The sequence below is a fragment of the Hyla sarda genome, chromosome 4 (genome assembly GCF_029499605.1).
Source record: "Hyla sarda isolate aHylSar1 chromosome 4, aHylSar1.hap1, whole genome shotgun sequence".
NCBI classification, from domain to species: Eukaryota; Metazoa; Chordata; class Amphibia; order Anura; family Hylidae; genus Hyla; species Hyla sarda.
This window is the reverse complement of record NC_079192.1, coordinates 13,896,713-13,919,611: the sequence shown is the minus strand read 5'-3', so window position 1 is coordinate 13,919,611 and position 22,899 is coordinate 13,896,713. Positions and strand designations below refer to the sequence as shown.

General features: G+C 44.3%; 2 protein-coding genes across 2 annotated transcripts; one reads left to right on the top strand and one right to left on the bottom strand.

Annotated features, from left to right (window-relative positions):
• Positions 1 to 1,211: 1,211 nt before the first annotated feature.
• On the bottom strand, positions 1,212 to 2,138 carry LOC130367259 (olfactory receptor 10R2-like). The gene has a single exon (XM_056569665.1). It carries the CDS (start codon positions 2,136 to 2,138, stop codon positions 1,212 to 1,214), a length of 927 nt encoding a protein of 308 aa, XP_056425640.1.
• Positions 2,139 to 2,304: 166 nt separating this feature from the next.
• On the top strand, positions 2,305 to 21,100 carry LOC130367258 (olfactory receptor 6Q1-like). Its single transcript, XM_056569663.1, has 4 exons — positions 2,305 to 2,394; positions 4,992 to 5,090; positions 18,177 to 18,203; positions 20,150 to 21,100. Exons 1-4 carry the CDS (start codon positions 2,305 to 2,307, stop codon positions 21,098 to 21,100), a joined length of 1,167 nt encoding a protein of 388 aa, XP_056425638.1.
• Positions 21,101 to 22,899: the final 1,799 nt, after the last annotated feature.

Sequence of the window (22,899 nt, the reverse complement as noted above, 5' to 3'; positions counted from 1 at the left end):
TCTATTACTTACGACGTTCCTTCTTGAACCCAGAGTAAGATACCTGGTATTTCTAGTGCTACTCTTGATTCTGAAACTCTTGACTATGCTCATACCTGACTTGTGAAATTCAGACTGCTATCCTGGTGGTGACCTTTGGCCCACGCCATGAATCCACAAATTTTCCGGGGACTTTGTCCCAGTGAAAACCAGGGTATTGCCTGGACTCCGTTCCCCAGAGTATGTATATTTAAACAGGGTTATCCAGCCAAAGAGCAGCACCTGCATTCTATACGGGGCTGCATCTCCAGTCTCGGACAGCTCTTTGTTTCCTTAACGTGGTGTCCCCAGTCCCAAAAACAAAGTCATATAACGCGGGTGCTGGCCAGAGATTGCGGGGATCCCAGTGGCAGCCCCCCGCGATCAGACATCACATCTCCTATCCTTTGGATGGGGATAAGATGTCTTTGGCCGGATAACCCCTTTAACACCTGAATCCTGCTGGGAGCTCTGAAGAAATGTAAGAGGCATTCACAGTAGAGGTATAACTGGAACTGCTGCTTCCGCAATTATCAGGGGTCAGCTACTTTCTGTGTGCACTTTTAGTGGATTGTCTCTGACCTCAATAGATACAGTCCATATAAATCCAACAATGCAGAGAAGATGAAGAGGCTGCACTCACCACCATCGTATTCACATGCTTTATTGAAAATCCATCAAGGGTACATTCAGCGGGTACAAGGCATAGGCAACAACATATATTTCATGTTTAAACGTGCATCATCTGGCTACTATCATTTTACACCCCTAGTGTTAAGCAATGGCCTATATGTCAGGCCTACTTGGGGTAGCAATATAAATACACCCCTTGATATAATATTGTGATGTCAGGGCCATGCCCCCTCAATGCAAGTCTATGGGAGGGGGCGTGAGGACTGTCATGCCCCCTCCTATAGACTTGCTTTGAAGGGGCATGGTTGTGACGTCACGAGCAGGGTGTGGCCGTGACATCATGAGCCTCTGCCCCGCATCGCCATTCATCCGGCACGGAGCAAAGTTTGCTTCGTGCACCAGATGTCAGGGGTGCTGCAGTCGAGATCGTGGAGGTCCCCAGCTTTGAATAGGGGATAAGATGTCTAGGGGCGGAGTACCTCTTTAAATCAACCCTGCACATTCACAACGACACTAGGAATGGAGGAGGAAGCTACATTGAAAATGTGCTTAGCTCTTGTCTAGATGTGAAATTTGGACAAACGTACAATTGCGTTTTTAATATCCTGGTTCCTCAAGCTGTAGATCAGAGGGTTGAACAGAGGAGTCACTAAGGCATAAAGTAACGTCAGACCCTTGTTTGCATTTATGAACTTCTCTTTCAATGGAAATATGTATATGGAAGATAACGTCCCATAATACAGACATACAGAGGTCAGGTGGGAGCTACAGGTGGAGAAAGCTTTCTGTCTTCCTATGCTGGTGGGGATATTGAGGACTGTCTGTAGTATGGAGATGTAGCTGACCACGATGAACAAGAATGGAGACAAGATAATGGGGTACGCAAACAAAGCCGTGACTAGTTCAACCGAAGATGTATCCGAGCAAGAGAGCTTAACCAGAGGAGCAATGTCACAAAAGAAATGGTCGATAGTATGGCAGCAGAATGTCAATTTTCTTAGGAAAACATAAAGAATAATAGAGAAGAATATGCCCAACAACCAGGAGAAGGTAACCATCAGTATCTGACGCTTGAAGGTCATAATGGTAGCATAGTGTAATGGTCTGCAGATGGCCACGTGCCGGTCAAAGGACATCACTGCCAACAACAAGCATTGGGCAACAGTAGGGACAGATGATAAATAGAGCTGAAAAACACAATGAAAAAGTGAGATTTTCCCTCCGCCCTCCAGGATAAGTCTCAGCATATTTGGCACAATGTTGGTGGTGAACAAGATCTCCGATAGAGAAAGCTGGCTGAGGAAGAAGTACATCGGGCAATGAAGACTCTTTTTGGCTGCAACCAAAGTAATAACAAGGATATTTCCAGACAGAGCCATGAAATGAACGATCAATAAGATGATGAAGGTCGGAATCCTGAAGTGGGCGAGGTTCCCGAATCCCAAAAGAAGAAATTCTGTCACAATTGTGTGATTCTTCTCATCCATTTGTTGAAGACCAGAAGAAACAACTTATGGTCAAAAATATTTATTAGGAATCTTTAAAATGTTACACCAAAAGCCACGAAGAAGTCATTGGCCAATGAGGAGTTGATAAATTGGTACATAGTCATAGCCATTTGTCCCAAATTTCAGGACCAACTCCTCAATGTTTATGGGCTTGGTTGACCAGATCCACCAAGAAACTGTTGTAAGCCATCCAGCTCTGGTTTTGATAGAACATCAGATCCTGTTAGTGCTCTTGGTAGGTGCTAGAACCTTATAGTAAGAGACAGAATGAGTTCATGGAAGCCACAATGTGAGAACAAGTAGTTGAGAATTTTTTTACATTAATAATATTCATTGGTTCTGTGTTGCAAGTCATCGCTCACGACTACTCTATCAAGAGAAAAACATACACAGCTGCAAGCCAACCTTATCCAAAAATTTAAATTTTATAAGTGTTATGTAACATTATATGGAACTTTGGTAATTTGGTGTACCATCAAATTGTCTACCACCAAATTGAAGGCAGAAGACGACCTTGCTGTATATCTACCCCACATAATAGCACTTCATCATTTTGCTATGTGACCCTCATAATAACTTCTCAAAAAGATTTCCAATAATTAAAAAACATGTTTGCTTCCATCTAAAAGCAGTGCCACCCTATTCCATCATGGCTGAGCTCCAATACCAGTATAGTGACCGCATCATCAATAATTGTGTCAAGAAATTGAAAAGTCCCTTGTTCATAGTCCCTTGTTCTTTTCTCCCTTTCTGGTCATTTCCCCTCCATTAACCTATCCTTTCCTTCACCTCTGAGGGCTTGTTCACATGGGTAACCGTGCAGATTTGGCCATCTCAGCTGCTGGGCCCCATGGTAGCTGCTATGTCTTCTTTTCTGGTAGACCCTTGTACTTGACCAGTATATAAAACTGATATATTCACCTCTTTGGGCCATTTATATACTTAACCAAGTTTATCATGTTTCCCCTAAGGCTGGGTTCACATTGGTCTGGTGATCCGACACGGTTGGTGATGGGGATGGATGGGAATGGCAGGTGCCATAAGTTTAAATGTTGGAATCTGACGTCCTGGTGAATCTGTTTCCCCGTAGGCTGAAATGGGGTACATGGACCTATGGACTATCCTGCATGTTTGCCAACCAGCATCAATTCACCACATCAAAAGACAAATGTGAATGAGGACTTAGACCTCTTTTCATAAAGGGGCATTTGCTTCTCTGCAAGACAGAGTCCTGTCCTCCTATGGCCTGTTTGCAGCTGCCTAAGCTTAAAAGAGCTTAACTCCAAGTGAGTTTAATGGGAGTTGTGTAAACTGCATGGGCCCATGAGCCTTTCAGACTTCCGGACTACCTCCAGCAGCCGAAAACTGCCTGGAGGAGGTCAGGAAGCTGTCCTACCAAAATGGTCCCATTTAAGAATAAGTAAAGTTAATTCTTTTAATTTACTCTCATCATAAGATGTCTCTGTTGTGTCTATTTTACATACATGATGCTCAGTATCCATAATATGAGTGTTCCCGTTATCTAACGGTTTGTACCTACCAAATGATTTCAAGGTTAACCAGTGACAAGATCCTCAGTACCCAAGGCTCTTTGATGTGTGTTGAGTGTGAAGGCTAGCCTGTCTGGTCCGACCCCACAAAAGAGCTGCTGTAGAGTAAACTGTTAAAAAAGCTCCTGCTGTCTATGGTAGGAGTCACGTGACACAGGACATCACTGCTTGTTGTGTATATGGTGCTGTGTAGCCACAGACCATTCAGAGCACCCATGCTGTCCACTGCCAAAAAAGTCTACATGGGCGTATCGGCATCATAAATGGCGCAGTGGAGAAGGTGCCTCATCTGATGGATCATGGTTTCCACTATGCGGACGGCCATGCGGGGGCAGTGAGATGGACAATGGTCTTCTGTAAACCTTAGGTACTGGCATTGTGTGGATGTTACACGTACCATCTACCTAGCCATTTACAGACCAAGTGTGTAGGAGATACCAGTGATAGAAAAGACATATGGCAGGTGGGGACAGGAGCTTCATGATACTCTAATGGTGGGAGAAGACTTTGGATCTCATCATGGTAATAGGTTACAGATAGATGTTATGTCTGTCATCATACCTTCTTTTTTAACTCAAGAAATTAATAAAATTGTGGGTATAAAAAAAATTTCAATTTCGGGGAAAAACTCATCCTCACGTCTCACCTGACACACTGTTCTGTAGAGTAGCTGGAGTGTTGTTACTGTACGATGACATGATTATATATAGAGATGAGATCCTCCAAGGAGATCTATTAGGGGACCCCAGAGCCCCACCACTGAGGCCATTACTATTGTCATTACCTAATTTATTCTGTGTACAAACTCATCATCTAATACTATGGAGATCACACTGATACCGGACTAAACAGTATTTACTAGTAATGATTTTGCCCTTTTTGTCCCTAGATCGTGTTTTATCTGAAATCTCATCTCCTTTAACCCTTTGAGAACCAAGGGACATATTTGTCCCATGTTTTAATTGCCTGTATCGGGCAATTAAAAACATGGGACAAATATGTCCCTTGGTCCTCAAAGGGTTAAACACAACGTTAGAACAATAAAGTTGCCTTAGTCTTCATTGTCTCGATAGATCTCGCTCTGGTCAGTTACATTTTTGGGCAGTGACCCCATCCTGCTTGTTCACTGTCAGTGTACTGCATTCTCTTTCTGATGTCAGGTCTCCTCTTTACCTGGGCAACACCCCAAAACCAGACCATATCTATGACCACTGTGAGAAGGTCAATGTAGGCAAACTAGATTCCATCAAATACCCTTTATCTGATAAGATAAACCTTGCAGTTGTGTCCACAAGTCTATAAGGTGTTTGATTCTCTGTTCAAGCTTATGCCATTGGATGTTTTCTCTGATGAAGCTGAAGATGTTGTTCAGGAGAAACAAGTTGGAATCATTGGAATCTATACTAGCTTAAAGGGGTTGGTTAAAAAAAAAAAAGTATCTCCTATCCACAGATTAGGGTAGTGTTTCCGAACAGTGTGCCTTCAGCTGTTGCAAAACTACAACTTCCAGCATATCCAGACAGCCTTGATAACCACATAACCCCTTTAAGATGGTGTAGATTCTGTTGATTCCAGCATGTTTCCCCTGAACAATTTCCTCAGGTTCATCAAGGAATGCATCCAATGGGATTTCCTTTTTCTTAGCCCACTCCCCCCAAATCTTTCCCTGCCTTTTGGGGAACCTACCTCCTTAATAAGGTGGCCCCAACAACAAAATAGGTCCCTTACCTTAAACAAAGTAAGAGAAAAAAAAAAAAAACCTAACCTTGGCTTTTGTTAGCACCCCTTTTATAGAATAGCAGGAAGTAATTTATTTCTCAACTTTGTTTGTGGCAATTTTTGAATTTTAAATGCTTGGATGTTTAAAGGATAAGTTTTAATTTTTGGATTAACCATGACTAGTGTGTTAAAGGTTATCCTTACCAAGAGTGCTATTCCTTTCTTGTTGTGTCGCAACAAAATTGTAATCAGACTCAGTAATATATGTAATGTCATTTGCAATTTTGCCACTGACCCTGTCATGCCTGTGTCAGTATAAAGCTTCCTCTGGTCAATACAATTTGGGCACTGTCAGTATAAAGCTTCCTCTGGTCAATACAATTTGGGCACTGTCAGTATAGAGCTTCCTCTGGTCAATACAATTTGGGCCTGTCAGTATAGAGCTTCCTGTGGTCAATACAATTTGGGCACTGTCAGTATAAAGCTTCCTCTGGTCAATACAATTTGGGCCTGTCAGTAAAGAGCTTCCTCTGGTCAATACAATTTGGGCACTGTCAGTATAGAGCTTCCTCTGGTCAATACAATTTGGGCCTGTCAGTATAGAGCTTCCTCTGGTCAATACAATTTGGGCCTGTCAGTATAGAGCTTCCTGTGGTCAATACAATTTGGGCACTGTCAGTATAAAGCTTCCTCTGGTCAATACAATTTGGGCCTGTCAGTAAAGAGCTTCCTCTGGTCAATACAATTTGGGCACTGTCAGTATAGAGCTTCCTCTGGTCAATACAATTTGGGCCTGTCAGTATAGAGCTTTCTCTGATCAATACAATTTGGGTCTGTCAGTATAGAGCTTTCTCTGGTCAATACAATTTGGGCCTGTCAGTATAGAGCTTTCTCTGATCAATATAATTTGGGTCTGTCAGTATAGAGCTTTCTCTGGTCAATACAATTTGGGCCTGTCAGTATAGAGCTTTCTCTGGTCAATACAATTTGGGTCTGTCAGTATAAAGCTTTCTCTGGTCAATACAATTTGGGCCTGTCAGTATAGAGCTTTCTCTGGTCAATACAATTTGGGCCTGTCAGTATAGAGCTTTCTCTGATCAATACAATTTGGGTCTGTCAGTATAGAGCTTTCTCTGATCAATACAATTTGGGTCTGTCAGTATAAAGCTTTCTCTGATCAATACAATTTGGGTCTGTCAGTATAAAGCTTTCTCTGGTCAATACAATTTGGGCCTGTCAGTATAGAGCTTTCTCTGGTCAATACAATTTGGGTCTGTCAGTATAGAGCTTTCTCTGGTCAATACAATTTGGGCCTGTCAGTATAGAGCTTTCTCTGATCAATACAATTTGGGTCTGTCAGTATAAAGCTTTCTCTGGTCAATACAATTTGGGCCTGTCAGTATAGAGCTTTCTCTGGTCAATACAATTTGGGCCTGTCAGTATAGAGCTTTCTCTGGTCAATACAATTTGGGCACTGTCAGTATAAAGCTTTCTCTGATCAATATAATTTGGGCACTGTCAGTATAAAGCTTTCTCTGGTCAATACAATTTGGGTCTGTCAGTATAGAGCTTTCTCTGGTCAATACAATTTGGGCCTGTCAGTATAGAGCTTTCTCTGATCAATACAATTTGGGTCTGTCAGTATAAAGCTTTCTCTGGTCAATACAATTTGGGCCTGTCAGTATAGAGCTTTCTCTGATCAATACAATTTGGGCCTGTCAGTATAGAGCTTTCTCTGATCAATACAATTTGGGTCTGTCAGTATAAAGCTTTCTCTGGTCAATACAATTTGGGCACTGTCAGTATAGAGCTTTCTCTGGTCAATACAATTTGGGCCTGTCAGTATAAAGCTTTCTCTGGTCAATACAATTTGGGCACTGTCAGTATAAAGCTTTCCCTGGTCAATAGAATTTGGGCACTGTCAGTATAGAGCTTTCTCTGGTCAATACAATTTGGGCCTGTCAGTATAAAGCTTTCTCTGATCAATACAATTTGGGCCTGTCAGTATAAAGCTTTCTCTGATCAATACAATTTGGGCCTGTCAGTATAGAGCTTTCTCTGATCAATACAATTTGGGCCTGTCAGTATAGAGCTTTCTCTGATCAATACAATTTGGGTCTGTCAGTATAAAGCTTTCTCTGGTCAATACAATTTGGGCACTGTCAGTATAGAGCTTTCTCTGGTCAATACAATTTGGGCCTGTCAGTATAAAGCTTTCTCTGGTCAATACAATTTGGGCACTGTCAGTATAAAGCTTTCCCTGGTCAATACAATTTGGGCACTGTCAGTATAGAGCTTTCTCTGGTCAATACAATTTGGGCCTGTCAGTATAGAGCTTTCTCTGGTCAATACAATTTGGGCACTGTCAGTATAAAGCTTTCTCTGGTCAATACAATTTTGGCACCCAATCTTTCTGCTTGCTCAGTGTACATATAAAGTTTTCTTTGGTCAGTAACATTTTGGGCACTGATCCTGACTGCTTTCTCAGTGTATAGAGTATTTTGGGGTCAATTACCTTATGGTTAATGTTACACAACCTCTCTTCTCCAGTACCTCCAGTGGAAGCCATGATCAGTTGGCCATGTCTCTCCTCTTCTTCTCTCTCTTTCTTTTATTGTAATTTTTGTTGAACTTTTTGTATGAAGAAGGCAAAAATTAAGAAGAATTTACAAAGAAAGTTATCACAGGCAAATCAGTAAAACATGCGATCTAAGAGTGAAGGTAAAAACAGACATATACTGACCAAGGTGACAAAACATCATAGGTAGAGAAGGAAGCATTGTTAACCCCTTAGTGATCAAGCTATCAAGACAAGGTACTTTTTTTATCATTGCATTTTAAGAATTTTTTTTCTGTTGGCGTATCCACATTTTTCCTCATAGTCAGTAAGGAGAAGCTGTACAGGAGCTCTGCTGCACTCTAAGACCTGTTAGGATTCAGGTCGGGCCTGATCATCTGGTAACTGAAGTGGCTACAAATATTAGCCTGCAAACTTTTGAAAAGTGTCGGTAGAACTAGATATCCATCTACATATCTCAGATGTACCCTGCAGAAACCAACTGCTATGCATATAATCCCCTCTGATTTGAAGGTCAGGGACCCCTACACTTAACGTCAGCCCCAAAAAGGGTGAGCTCTGTCTCTGTCCATATTCCATAATGGCTGGACCAAGTGTTAGTAAGCGGGACCAAGATAGTCTTTTGTTGGAAGTCCTAATGTTTATTTCACACTACACCACGGGACTTTTACATCTTTGCAGCCCTGCTCCAGCCCCCTAGGAGCAAGGAAAACCTATAGGACCCCTGGAGCCCAGGACACTGACAGCTGTAACATCACAAGGCCCTGCCTGCCCACAGGTATCCTTTCTAAAACATTACGTTCCTCCAGGGCTACGACATCAGGGTTACTAAATGTGTTCAATATAACAATCCACTTTACCTCTCATAAGGCAAGAACCATTTTATAGCTGCCATCCCAAGTGTTTATTAGGACATTGTCAATCCCTTAAACCCTCAGACATCTTTTCTGCTGAGGACCATAAGGATCCCTCTGTAAACCATTGATGAGCGTCCTGATAACCTGAGTAGTTCCATGCATTCAATGGGTCTTAGCTTTACATGTGGTCACCAACTGTGCTGGTCATCTCTCAAGAATGGGGAGAAGAGTTAGGCTAGGTTCACACTACGGAATTTCTGCCTGCAATTCCGCTTTGAATTGCAGGCATAAATTCTGCTTGCTAAAATGTTTAGTGTAGTGAAGCGGAATTTGTGAACGGAAAATCCGCTTGGGTAGCAAAGTTCTTTAAGACACACACCGGTATCGTGTTCGTAAGACGCCAAAAGAATTGTGGTGAACCAGGAGAGTAACAGTGACTGGGGTGTTGCAGTGGTAGTGTAGGGTCTGGTGGTATTAACCCTTGAATGTCATGACGCCAGGGTGAGGTTTCCTCGATAGTAATGTTCCTACCGCCAACCGTCCCACAAACAGCAGGGAAAAATAAAGGAATGTCCGGAGCAGATTTCAGGAATAAACTGAAGTAACTTTAATTGCAGAATTTATGAAACAGTCTTTAACATAACAGTCTTTTCAAGAGTGAACCGGGATACAGGTTCCTCACAGGTTTGCTGGGACTTGGAAGCAATGAGCTTTTATGCAGGCCACTGTGCTACAAATTTAGAAGATTTGAGCTGATAGTAGTCACACAGGATTTGATAGATTGAGCTTTGTAACTCACGGTTTAGTGGCTGCAGGTTCTTAGGCTTTGGGCCTAGATGAATTGAGATTTCTGCTGAGATGATTGTGCTCGCTTTAGTGTCCAGAAGATAAGAGAGAGAATTTAGTGGCTACAGCCCTTTATATATTAAGGGGCTGGACAAAGCTCATTGGTCAGCAAACCTAAGTTATTAACCCAGTGAACTCTGGGTAAATCACATGACTCTTTTATACAACACAACCGCACATCATGTAACCACTTAAGTCCTGTACATATATTTTCTATACATTAAATAAATATAAACACATTTAACATGAGGTGACCAAGGGTAAGCCCTACAGGAGAGTCCTATGGGAATGAAGGGACTCTAGCTGAGGGGACTTTAGACAAGGGACAGGACAAAGTCCTGTACCGGGACAACACAGTAATGATGCTAATTGTTTAGGCAATAGCACCCTCTAGGGTATGGGTAGTTGACATTACACGGACAGGAAAGGCATTATGGGTGAAATGCTCAATGCATTCTGGTTATTATAGTGATGTCATAGTGATTATCATATGTACACGCCCAACCTACATTCATTGGGGAATTCCAATTTAGGGGTGTGTGTCTAACTAATTAAAAAGTCTGGTAAACCAGATGTTACGGACTGTAGAGCAAACACACAAAGACACAAAGGAAGAGAGGCAAGGGAAAAAGAAAGACATAAAGACAAAGAACTCTCTCCCACACACAAGAAATAGGTCCAACAAGGTGGAAAAGCTATGTGAGATCCCAGCAAGCCGGACTGATCACACGGTACCGGACCAATGGCTATCTATGACGATTAGATGGACCGTTCAGTTTTCCTAAGAGCCAAAGCGAGGTTCCTACATATGCTTGGTAAGAGATACAAAAATGGTATCCCGTTTAATTAAGACCAATTTGGATAATGGGGATGGAATTATACTATTTAGATTGGTGAATAAATTAATTAAATAAAATAATTAATAATCTCCATATTGAGATTATAGTTTTAGGATATTGTGAGACTTTATTCTAACTGCAGAAGAATCAAGACTCATAATCTATCAAAGCATTAAATAATTGCTCATACATATTGATAGAATTCCTACTCGCCAAACTAAGTATTATTGTCACGATGCCGGCTGGCAGGTAGTGGACCCTCTGTGCCAGAGAGGGATTGGCGTGGACCGTGCTAGTGGACCGGTTCTAAGCCACTACTGGTATTCACCAGAGCCCGCCGCAAAGCGGGATGGTCTTGCTGCGGCGGTAGTGACCAGGTCGTATCCACTAGCAACGGCTCACCTCTCTGGCTGCTGAAGATAGGCGCGGTACAAGGGAGTAGGCAGAAGCAAGGTCGGACGTAGCAGAAGGTCGGGGCAGGCAGCAAGGATCGTAGTCAGGGGCAACGGCAGAAGGTCTGGAAACACTGGCAAGGGACACACAAGGAACGCTTTCACTGGCACTAAGGCAACAAGATCCGGCAAGGGAGTGCAAGGGAAGTGAGGTAATATAGGGAAGTGCACAGGTGATAACCCTAATTGGAACCACTGCGCCAATCAGCGGCGCAGTGGCCCTTTAAATCGCAGAGACCCGGCGCGCGCGCGCCCTAGGGAGCGGGGCCGCGCGCGCCGGGACAGAACAGACGGGGAGCGAGTCAGGTAGGGGAGCCGGGGTGCGCATCGCGAGCGGGCGCTACCCGCATCGCGAATCGCATCCCGGCTGGCAGCAGGATCGCAGCGCCCCGGGTCAGAGGACGTGACCGGAGCGCTGCAGCGGAGGGGGAGAAGCGAGCGCTCCGGGGAGGAGCGGGAACCCGGAGCGCTCGGCGTAACAGTACCCCCCCCCTTGGGTCTCCCCCTCTTCTTGGAGCCTGAGAACCTGAGGAGCAGACTTTTGTCAAGGATGTTGTCCTCAGGTTCCCAGGATCTCTCTTCAGGACCACAACCCTCCCAGTCTACTAAAAAAAAATTTTTCCCTCTGACCTTTTTGGCAGCCAAAATCTCCTTGACCGAGAAGACGTCCGAGGAGCCGGAAACAGGAGTGGGAGGAACAGATTTGGGAGAAAAACGGTTGAGGATGAGTGGTTTGAGAAGAGAGACGTGAAAGGCATTAGGGATACGAAGAGAAGGAGGAAGAAGAAGTTTATAAGAGACAGGATTAATTTGACACAAAATTTTGAAAGGACCAAGATAGCGTGGTCCCAACTTGTAGCTAGGGACACGGAAGCGGACATATTTAGCGGAGAGCCATACCTTGTCTCCAGGGGAAAAAACGGGGGGAGCTCTTCTTTTCTTATCCGCGAATCTCTTCATGCGTGAAGAAGTCTGTAAGAGAGAATTTTGGGTCTCTCTCCATATAATGGAAAGGTCACGAGAAATTTCATCCACAGCGGGCAGACCAGAGGGCAAGGGGGTAGGGAGGGGGGGAAGAGGGTGACGGCCGTACACCACGAAAAATGGGGATTTGGAGGAAGATTCAGAGACCCTGAAGTTATACGAGAATTCGGCCCATGGAAGGAGATCTGCCCAGTCATCCTGGCGGGAGGAAACAAAATGTCGCAAATAATCACCCAGGATCTGGTTAATTCTTTCTACTTGTCCATTGGACTGGGGATGATATGCAGAGGAAAAATTTAATTTAATCTTGAGTTGTTTACAGAGAGCTCTCCAGAATTTAGACACGAATTGGACCCCTCTATCCGAGACAATCTGCGTAGGCAACCCGTGAAGACGAAAAATGTGTACAAAAAATTGTTTAGCCAACTGAGGCGCAGAAGGAAGACCAGGAAGAGGGATGAAATGTGCCATTTTGGAGAATCGATCAACGACCACCCAAATAACGGTGTTGCCACGGGAAGGGGGTAAATCAGTAATAAAATCCATACCAATCAGAGACCAAGGCTGTTCGGGGACAGGCAGAGGATGAAGAAAACCAGCGGGCTTCTGGCGAGGAGTCTTATCCCGGGCACAGATAGTGCAGGCTCGCACAAAGTCCCCAACATCCGTCTCCAGAGTCGGCCACCAATAGAAGCGGGAGATGAGTTGCACAGATTTCTTGATGCCCGCATGACCTGCGAGATGGGAGGAGTGACCCCATTTGAGGATTCCGAGGCGTTGGCGTGGAGAAACAAAGGTCTTTCCTGGAGGAGTCTGCCTGATGGAGGCAGGAGAAGTGGAGATCAGGCAGTCAGGTGGAATGATGTGTTGCGGAGGGAGATCAACTTCTGAGGCATCCGAGGAACGAGAGAGAGCATCGGCCCTAATGTTCTTATCGGCAGGACGAAAGTGAATCTCAAAATTAAATCGGGCAAAGAACAGAGACCACCGGGCCTGGCGAGGATTCAGCCGTTGGGCCGACTGGAGGTAGGAGAGGTTCTTGTGGTCGGTGTAGATAATGACAGGAAATCTTGATCCCTCCAGCAGATGCCTCCATTCCTCAAGTGCTAATTTAATGGCTAGAAGCTCTCGATCCCCGATGGAGTAGTTCCTCTCCGCTGGAGAGAAGGTCCTAGAGAAAAAACCACAAGTGACAGCATGCCCGGAAGAATTTTTTTGTAGAAGAACAGCTCCAGCTCCTACTGAGGAGGCATCAACCTCCAATAGGAAGGGTTTGGAAGGGTCAGGTCTGGAGAGCACGGGAGCCGAAGAAAAGGCAGACTTGAGTCGTTTAAAGGAGTCCTCTGCTTGAGGAGGCCAAGACTTGGGATCAGCATTTTTCTTGGTTAAAGCCACGATAGGAGCCACAATGGTAGAAAAATGTGGAATAAATTGCCTGTAATAATTGGCGAACCCCAAAAAGCGTTGGATAGCACGGAGTCCGGAGGGGCGTGGCCAATTTAAGACGGCAGAGAGTTTGTCTGGATCCATCTGTAGTCCCTGGCCAGAGACCAAATATCCTAGAAAAGGAAGAGATTGGCATTCAAACAGACATTTCTCAATTTTGGCATAGAGTTGGTTGTCACGAAGTCTCTGAAGAACCATACGGACATGCTGGCGGTGTTCTTCTAGATTGGCAGAAAAAATTAGGATATCGTCCAGATATACCACAACACAGGAGTATAACAGATCACGAAAAATTTCATTGACAAAGTCTTGGAAGACGGCAGGGGCATTGCACAGTCCAAAGGGCATGACCAGATACTCAAAGTGTCCATCTCTGGTGTTAAATGCCGTTTTCCACTCGTCCCCCTCTCTGATGCGGATGAGGTTATAGGCGCCTCTTAAGTCCAATTTAGTGAAGATGTGGGCACCTTGGAGGCGATCAAAGAGTTCAGAGATGAGGGGTAAGGGGTAGCGGTTCTTAACCGTGATTTTATTAAGACCGCGGTAGTCAATGCAAGGACGTAGGGAGCCATCTTTTTTGGACACAAAGAAAAATCCGGCTCCGGCAGGAGAGGAGGATTTACGGATAAAGCCCTTTTTTAGATTCTCCTGGACGTATTCGGACATGGCAAGAGTCTCTGGGGCAGAGAGAGGATAAATTCTGCCCCGGGGTGGAGTAGTACCCGGGAGGAGGTCGATAGGGCAATCATAAGGCCTGTGAGGAGGTAGAGTCTCAGCTTGTTTTTTGCAGAAAACATCCGCGAAGTCCATATAGGCCTTAGGGAGACCGGTTACTGGAGGAACCACAGAGTTACGGCAAGGGTTATTGGGAACCGGTTTTAGACAGTTCTTGGAACAAGAGGACCCCCAACTCTTGATCTCCCCAGTGGACCAATCCAGGGTTGGGGAATGAAGTTGAAGCCAGGGAAGTCCAAGGAGAATCTCCGAGGTGCAATTGGGGAGGACCAAAAGTTCAATCCTCTCATGATGAGATCCGATGCTCATAAGAAGGGGCTCCGTGCGGAAACGTATGGCACAGTCCAATCTTTCATTATTTACACAATTGATGTAGAGGGGTCTGGCGAGACTGGTCACTGGGATGTTGAACCTGTTGACGAGAGAGGCCAAAATAAAATTTCCTGCAGATCCAGAGTCCAAGAAGGCCACTGTAGAGAAGGAGAAGGCAGAGGCAGACATCCGCACAGGCACAGTAAGACGTGGAGAAGCAGAGTAGACATCAAGGACTGTCTCACCTTTGTGCGGAGTCAGCGTACGTCTTTCCAGGCGGGGAGGACGGATAGGACAATCCCTCAGGAAGTGTTCGGTACTAGCACAGTACAGGCAGAGGTTCTCCATACGGCGTCGTGTCCTCTCTTGAGGTGTCAGGCGAGACCGGTCGACCTGCATAGCCTCCACGGCGGGAGGCACAGGAACAGATTGCAGGGTACCAGAGGAGAGAGGAGCCGAGGAGACGAAACGCCTCGTGCGAACAGAGTCCATATCTTGACGGAGTTCCTGACGCCTTTCAGAAAAACGCATGTCAATGCGAGTGGCTAGGTGAATAAGTTCATGTAGATTAGCAGGAATTTCTCGTGCGGCCAGAACATCTTTAATGTTGCTGGATAGGCCTTTTTTGAAGGTCGCGCAGAGGGCCTCATTATTCCAGGACAATTCTGAAGCAAGTGTACGGAATTGTACGGCATACTCGCCAACGGAAGAATTACCCTGGACCAGGTTCAACAGGGCAGTCTCGGCAGAAGAGGCTCGGGCAGGTTCCTCAAAGACACTTCGGATTTCCGAGAAGAAGGAGTGTACAGAGGCAGTGACGGGGTCATTGCGGTCCCAGAGCGGTGTGGCCCATGACAGGGCTTTTCCGGACAGAAGACTGACTACGAAAGCCACCTTAGACCTTTCAGTGGGAAACAGGTCCGACATCATCTCCAGATGCAGGGAACATTGGGAAAGGAAGCCACGGCAAAACTTAGAGTCCCCATCAAATTTATCCGGCAAGGATAAGCGTATCCCAGGAGCGGCCACTCGCTGCGGAGGAGGTGCAGGAGCTGGCGGAGGAGATGACTGCTGAAGCTGTGGTAGCAACTGTTGTAGCATAACGGTCAGTTGAGACAGCTGTTGGCCTTGTTGCGCAATCTGTTGTGACTGCTGGGCGACCACCGTGGTGAGGTCAGCGACAACTGGCAGAGGAACTTCAGCGGGATCCATGGCCGGATCTACTGTCACGATGCCGGCTGGCAGGTAGTGGACCCTCTGTGCCAGAGAGGGATTGGCGTGGACCGTGCTAGTGGACCGGTTCTAAGCCACTACTGGTATTCACCAGAGCCCGCCGCAAAGCGGGATGGTCTTGCTGCGGCGGTAGTGACCAGGTCGTATCCACTAGCAACGGCTCACCTCTCTGGCTGCTGAAGATAGGCGCGGTACAAGGGAGTAGGCAGAAGCAAGGTCGGACGTAGCAGAAGGTCGGGGCAGGCAGCAAGGATCGTAGTCAGGGGCAACGGCAGAAGGTCTGGAAACACTGGCAAGGGACACACAAGGAACGCTTTCACTGGCACTAAGGCAACAAGATCCGGCAAGGGAGTGCAAGGGAAGTGAGGTAATATAGGGAAGTGCACAGGTGATAACCCTAATTGGAACCACTGCGCCAATCAGCGGCGCAGTGGCCCTTTAAATCGCAGAGACCCGGCGCGCGCGCGCCCTAGGGAGCGGGGCCGCGCGCGCCGGGACAGAACAGACGGGGAGCGAGTCAGGTAGGGGAGCCGGGGTGCGCATCGCGAGCGGGCGCTACCCGCATCGCGAATCGCATCCCGGCTGGCAGCAGGATCGCAGCGCCCCGGGTCAGAGGACGTGACCGGAGCGCTGCAGCGGAGGGGGAGAAGCGAGCGCTCCGGGGAGGAGCGGGAACCCGGAGCGCTCGGCGTAACAATTATAAGTGTATTTCCCACACAGGAAACTTGTTTCAAGTTCTTCCTCCTAAAATATAGTCTATGGAGATCATCTGCTATTTGTCTTAATGTCTTACCAAGATCATGTATAGAAAAATAATCCAGAATTGGGCGGAAGTATTCTTCCATATACCCTTAAGTGGATTTGCCCATTCATGGAGTCATGTGATTTGTAGTTGGTTAGAAATGGACGAAGTGTATTTAGCATTGCATATTGATATATCTATGATTAGATATTGCCCATCTTGATATCATAAGGTTCATAAGGTATCCTCGGAACACAGTGATATCTTTTTGATATCTGAGTCGGACTCAGATGTGAATTGTGTTGATTGGCTTTGTCTGCAATTCACCAAGTCATAATTTTGATAATTTTCAATTTTATTTCATAATTAACATTTTTATGACCATAATTCATAATTGAGTTATTACCGCACGACACCTCAATAATCCGGTTGCACAGTGACCTTAGAGGGCGTTACATTAGTGCTTCAAAGATTTTCAATACATGGTGACCATACAAAGTGCTTCTGAACTACACTGGCCCATTTTTAGACCAGTCAGGGTCCCAGGGGTTTACCTGATCTTTTTTAGAGTTACAGATATAATAACATTCATCTACAATAATAACAATACTGAGTCTGGAGTATTGTGAGCAAAATAACCAATAATTACCTTATTATTTGTAAAAGAGAAATAAGCCGTAATAAGTCTACTGACAATACTTAGACCTCCCCCGAGGATCTGCTGTTATTGTATAAAATGTTTCATTAAAGTAATTGCATGGAAAACAAGCCGTCTGCTCTTATACTTCACGTCAGGTAAGATATGTCACCAGGTCTACTTATTACATATACCATAGTATATGAATAGCAACCAGGGTCAGCGTCAGGTGTATATGGGATCTTGGGCAGCAGACTTCACATGGATACATGTTTAGCCAGACTGTAATAGAGCGTCATGCTCCCAGGTTGGTCTGGTGCTGACACTAACCATACTGGCACCCATCAGACCCCAGAGTAGAACTTGAAATGGGGCCACCGTGATCACCTTCAAAGGTTATTGTGTTCAAGACATTAAAGGCCCACAATTTGTTGTATCTAGTAGCAATCAACTATCGGTTTCCCACTACCCACATCACCTACCCTAGAACCTGATTCACCTTATGAACCGGTGTTTGTAGACATGTAATGGTGGTTGTACCTAGCAGAACTGAGATTGTCACTTGCCAAAGCTTGCGATTATATATTCCACATGGTTTTCCACAGTAACCCGATAAAAACTTCCTTAGGCTGAGAAAGGTTGGGCTGGCACTATTGCTATGGCTGGGGTTATTAAGGGCTAAAGTTAGCCGGACAAGAGCTGCAGGTAAGTGTACAATCAAATGACCTCTGAGGTGCAGACCAATATAGACAGTTAAGGCACAATCCACGATAAGTAGAAAAAGAAATGAGGTCGCACTCACCCAATAACAAAGTCCGTTCATGCCCGGTGCTGTGGTAAGGGTTGCGGTTGGCAACAAGCCAACTGACCGGCAGAGACAAGGCAGCACTCGCGCTGCCTCGTCTCTGCCGCTCAGTCGGGTTGTTGCCGACTGCAACTCCCCACCACAGCATCGGGCATGAATGGACTTTGAATTACAAATAAACAAGACTTTGATTCGTTATTCGTTTTTCTACTTATCGTGGATTGTGCCAAAAAAAATCTCAGTTGTGCAAAATCCATACTTACCTATATCTATTTTCTTCAGATTGGTGATACATATACCACCACGAAGGTGAGATGGAAGAAACATGGAGTCCCTGTGGTTAATCCAAGAACCTGTATCTGGTTTTGAAGATGAAGGATCTAGACTATTATTAGATATTATATGTAGAAGTTTTTTCATGAGTTATTTTTATAAGGGTGAGTGGTGACCTGACGCATACATGACCAACTCAGTATTGAAGCCTATGGATCAATGGTTATGAAAGGACCCAAGCACCCTGGCTGTATCACTTCCACACATAAGTTTTGAGTTGTATGAAGACATAACATGGCACGCATAAAAATCTATGGTATCTTACTGTTCCCGAGCTGAACTCCCTATTGCTATACCCCTTACCATCTAGTTAGGTTTTGCCCTTAATACCTTACTCTGTAGACATCTAGAACTACAGTGAATGTAACTGTGCTTTATAAGTGCAGAATATTCACATTTAAAACACACACTACAAACAGATGTAGTTGCGGTGACTTTACCCACAAGCAAGTGTCATCTTCAATGGCGAATCCATCACAACATATTGAACCAGATTTTTCCAAGGCTATAATAAAGTTATTGGAACCTCCTGGGCAAAAATGTGGTGGCCATCATTAGTTGAATGCCATCCGACCGCCTATAGAAGCCATATATGAAATAGCTTGATGTGCAGCAGGGAGACACAGTGTATTAACAAGATACCCAACTGGTATGGCAGGAGTAGAGGTTACCCTATTTTGGTGAGTTAGATGTAAGGGTATATTAAGGCTCTGCTCCATCCCACGCTGTGTTACGAGTCCCTTGCCCACTACTGGGTGCCAGTTCCTTAGATATTTGTAGGTGGGCAGTCACTAGTTCATAGGCTCAGCCAAAAGCTCTGGAAGGTCCTAGGGTAAAGCTATAGGAAACATCTACTTCCCCCCTCATACTATGAAATTCTCTTTCTCATCTCCTTATTCTCCTTGCTGTTTGCACAAGAGGGGTCAGGATATGATTGCAGGGATAAGACAGGGTTCATACCAGAAGCTGTATAAGCCCAAAGAGATCCTGGGTGTAAGTCTATCGTTGTAGACCTTCTCCTAAGGAAATGCTGCACTATGCTTAACTCTAATCTTGAGAGGCAGCACCTGACTTTTCAGAATTCTTTTCTTTAAAGAGTACCTCTCATGATCTTGTTAAATCTTATAATCCTCCCAGTTCACTGCCCCCATCACGATAAACCACCCCCTGACTTTATTTTTTATTTTTATTTTGTTTTCTACCTTGATATTGCACTGTATTTTCTGCTCAGTCAGATTCACAGACTGGGAAGGGGCGTTCCCCAGCAGACGTGACATCATCTGAAGCCATACAGGGGAGAACTTCCTCCCTCACTCTGCTACACACAGCCCAGAGCAGTTCAGTGTGAGATGAGCTCTGATTGGATAAGGCTGCACAAACCCTCCTCAGCATTTCCTGATTTTGGACTTCTGCCAGGCCAGCAGGAGTCCAAAGTCTGCAAGAGCTAGGGGGAAATGTGCTCTGGACAAGTAGGGAGACACCTAGAGGCAGCTTTTTTAAACACAAAATTTAGAAAACTTCATTTTTTTAAACAAAGTACATTAGAAAGATTTTTTTTATTTACCATAAGGAGTGCAATAGCAAAAATTTGTTTTAATGAGAGTGCCCATTGAAGTAGAGGGGGTTTGACAAAGAGAAGGTTCTACCCATTTCTAGGACATTCCCTGCACAAGTTTTATGTTAATGCATGTAGCCTATAGGTTAACCCCTACAACATAGCCACAACACAAAACAGTCTAAAAACCAATATAAAAGTTTAATACAATTGCAAATGTCCCCTGATGTCAATGGGAAATAAAGGGGTAGTCAATTCCTGTCATCTTCCACTAAGAAAGTCAGTGTCCTGTAGAAAACCACACATAATATTATGGTATCATCATGGGTCTTTCTTTTCCTGTAAAGTTCTGTTTTCCGGCCCCCAGGGAATGGATGAGAAGAATCAGTCAATGGTGACAGAATTTCTACTCTTGGGATTCGGGAACCTTCATAATTTCAGAATTGTAATTTTCATCTTCTTTTTGATCATCCACATCATGGCTTTAACTTCTAATATCTTTGTCTTGGTCCTTGTTGGGGTCACCCGAAGCCTTCACTCCCCCATGTACTTCTTTCTCAGCCAGTTATCTATGTCTGAGATCCTGTTCACCAGTAACATCGTGCCCAATATGTTATGGCTGATACTGGTGGGGGAAGGCCGACTACCGGTGTCCAGATGTTTATCTCAGTTCTACCTGATGAGCGTTCCCAGTATTTCTCAGTGTTTTTTGTTGGCGGCCATGTCCTTCGATCGACATGCGGCCATCTGCAGACCATTACACTATGCCACCATTATGACCTTCACCCATGAGCTTCAGATGGTCGCCTCCTGCTGGTTGTTGGGGTTCACATTTCCACTTCCAGTATATATTTTCTTAAACAAATTAGAATTCTGCTGCCGTTATGTCATCAACCACTTCTTTTGTGACATTGCTCCTCTTCTACTACTGTCCTGCTCCAGTACGTCTGCTGTAGAGCTGGTCACTGCTGTGGTCTCCTTCCCAGTCCTTCTGACTCCATTCATATTTATCGTAGTCACTTACATTTCGATCATTCGGACCATCCTCAAGATCCGCTCCAGTGTTGGGAGACATAAAGCCTTCTCCACCTGCAGCTCCCACCTGATCATTGTGTGCATGTACTACGGGACATTGACGTCCATTTATATCTTCCCACCAAGAGACAACTCCATAGATCTGAACAAAAGTCTCTCTGTCCTATACACACTGGTGACGCCATTGTTCAACCCTCTTATCTACAGCTTGAGGAACCAGGATATCAGAGGCGCCATTGGGAAATATGTTCAAGTCTTGAAAATGAGGCAAAAGTCACAATAGATAAGATCTCCTCAATCTTGAAGACCCTTTATCATTCAAACCATATTCACCATCTTCAAGACTTTTCAAGAAACGCAAACTTTAACCAAGTGATCATTGTGTAAATATAAAAACATGTTTTTTATTACTTTTTATTAAAGGGGGACTCTGCCATAAGATGTCTGATCACAGGGGTCCCGCCACTGGAGACCCCGCAATCTTGGCTGCCGCACCCCCAAGTATCCAGTGCACAGAGCGAACTTCGCTCTGTGCCGAATCACTGGTGATGCAGGGCTCGTGATGTCATGGCCATGCCCCCTCCTATAGACTTGCATTGAGGGGGTGTGGTCGTGATGCACCCGACGCTCTAAACAAATGCCGGGTGCAGCAGGGAGATCAGATCGCGGGGGTCCCCAGCAGCGGGACCCCTGCAATCCTCTTGATAGGGGATAAGATGTCTAGGGGTGGAGTACCCCTTTAATGGTCTATCCTCAGGATAGATACATGTGCAGGGCGCGTACTGAATGCAACCAGCAGCAGCTTTTCCCTGCACTGCAGAATTTCACATTACACTTTGTTATTTTTTTTATTTTTTTTATTTTAGTTTTTATGAAAAATTACAGAAAAATAATTTTACTGTTATTTTTGAGAAAAAAAAAAAACATTGCAGCAAAACCCACAACAAAAACACTCTATTTTTTCGCCGTATTCATTATCCTTCACCCTCCTTCCTTCCTCTGACCATCTGCTCCACTCTTATACGTTGTTCAGTGTAAAATGAAATGTAACGAAAAAATATAAACAACAATTACCATATAGTTTTTTACAAAATAATTTAAATAAAAAATAAATAAAAATAAAACTATCCATAAATAATGCTAAGAATATATTCCTAGAATAGTTTCTCTGCATTGGGTAATGGGGATTTCACATGTTATAAATAAATAAAAAATTATGTAGGGTTTTTAAAAAGTCATTTTCTTTTTTATTCACTTTATTAAAATTAAGTATTTTATTTTCATTTTATTCACCTATAGCTACACAGTTACACAATTACACCATCACACGATGTCCAGAGGTCTGCAATTCATATCACTGCCTCCACAACAAGAAGTCCAGAGATCCACATACCATCAAACTACTTTTAGGCTCAGTTTCTACTTGTTTTTTTTTTTTTTTTTTTTGTGCGTTTCCCCCCCCAAAAAAAAACTCCAAAACACATGTTAGCTGTAAATCAATGAGAAATCACTAAATTCTTTTTACACTTTGCGTTTTTCAGTTTGGCATTTTTTTTTATCCTTTTGGCGTTTTTTCACTCTTTTTTGGCGTTTTTAAGCTCCTTGGCGGTTTTGCACAGTCACAGCATGTTGAGCCTATGGCATTTTTTTTGTCCCTGAAATCGTGGCGTTTTTCTCCCATGGAAGTCTACGGGAGTAAAAAAAAACGTCAAGAAAAACGACATATGGTTTTTAACTTTGGTGTTTTTGCAGGCGGTTTTTATTCTTTTTTGGACTTTAGTGATCGAAAAAAGGGATGGAGATACCTTTTTTTGAATAAAATTTCGTAGGGTACCATTAAAAAAAAAAATTTAAGAGATACAGTAGTGATGGAAATAATTGCATCTAATGAAATTTATCCTTTTTATAAGAAAGGATACATTTTTGTGGGCGGGCAGGGCACTAAAAATGTAGCCGACAATAATAAAAATGTAGTGTTTGTGTGTTTTTCACTTTTTTTTCTTTATTTCTTTATTTTTTAGGTAGTACTACTACTCCCAGCATGAAACACACTGTTCCATGATGGGAGTAGTAGTCCATGTA

What these genes read in the sequence shown, in the direction of transcription:
- LOC130367259 (XM_056569665.1), bottom strand. Translation starts at nt 2,138, where the DNA reads ATGGATGAGAAGAATCACACAATTGTGACAGAATTTCTTCTTTTGGGA.
- LOC130367258 (XM_056569663.1), top strand. Translation starts at nt 2,305, where the DNA reads ATGGGCTTGGTTGACCAGATCCACCAAGAAACTGTTGTAAGCCATCCA. An exon ending in AGATCCTGTTAGTGCTCTTG is followed by an intron (nt 2,395 to 4,991) that starts GTAGGTGCTAGA and finishes TAAACCTTGCAG; the next exon opens with TTGTGTCCACAAGTCTATAA. An exon ending in ATACATATACCACCACGAAG is followed by an intron (nt 18,204 to 20,149) that starts GTGAGATGGAAG and finishes TCCGGCCCCCAG; the next exon opens with GGAATGGATGAGAAGAATCA.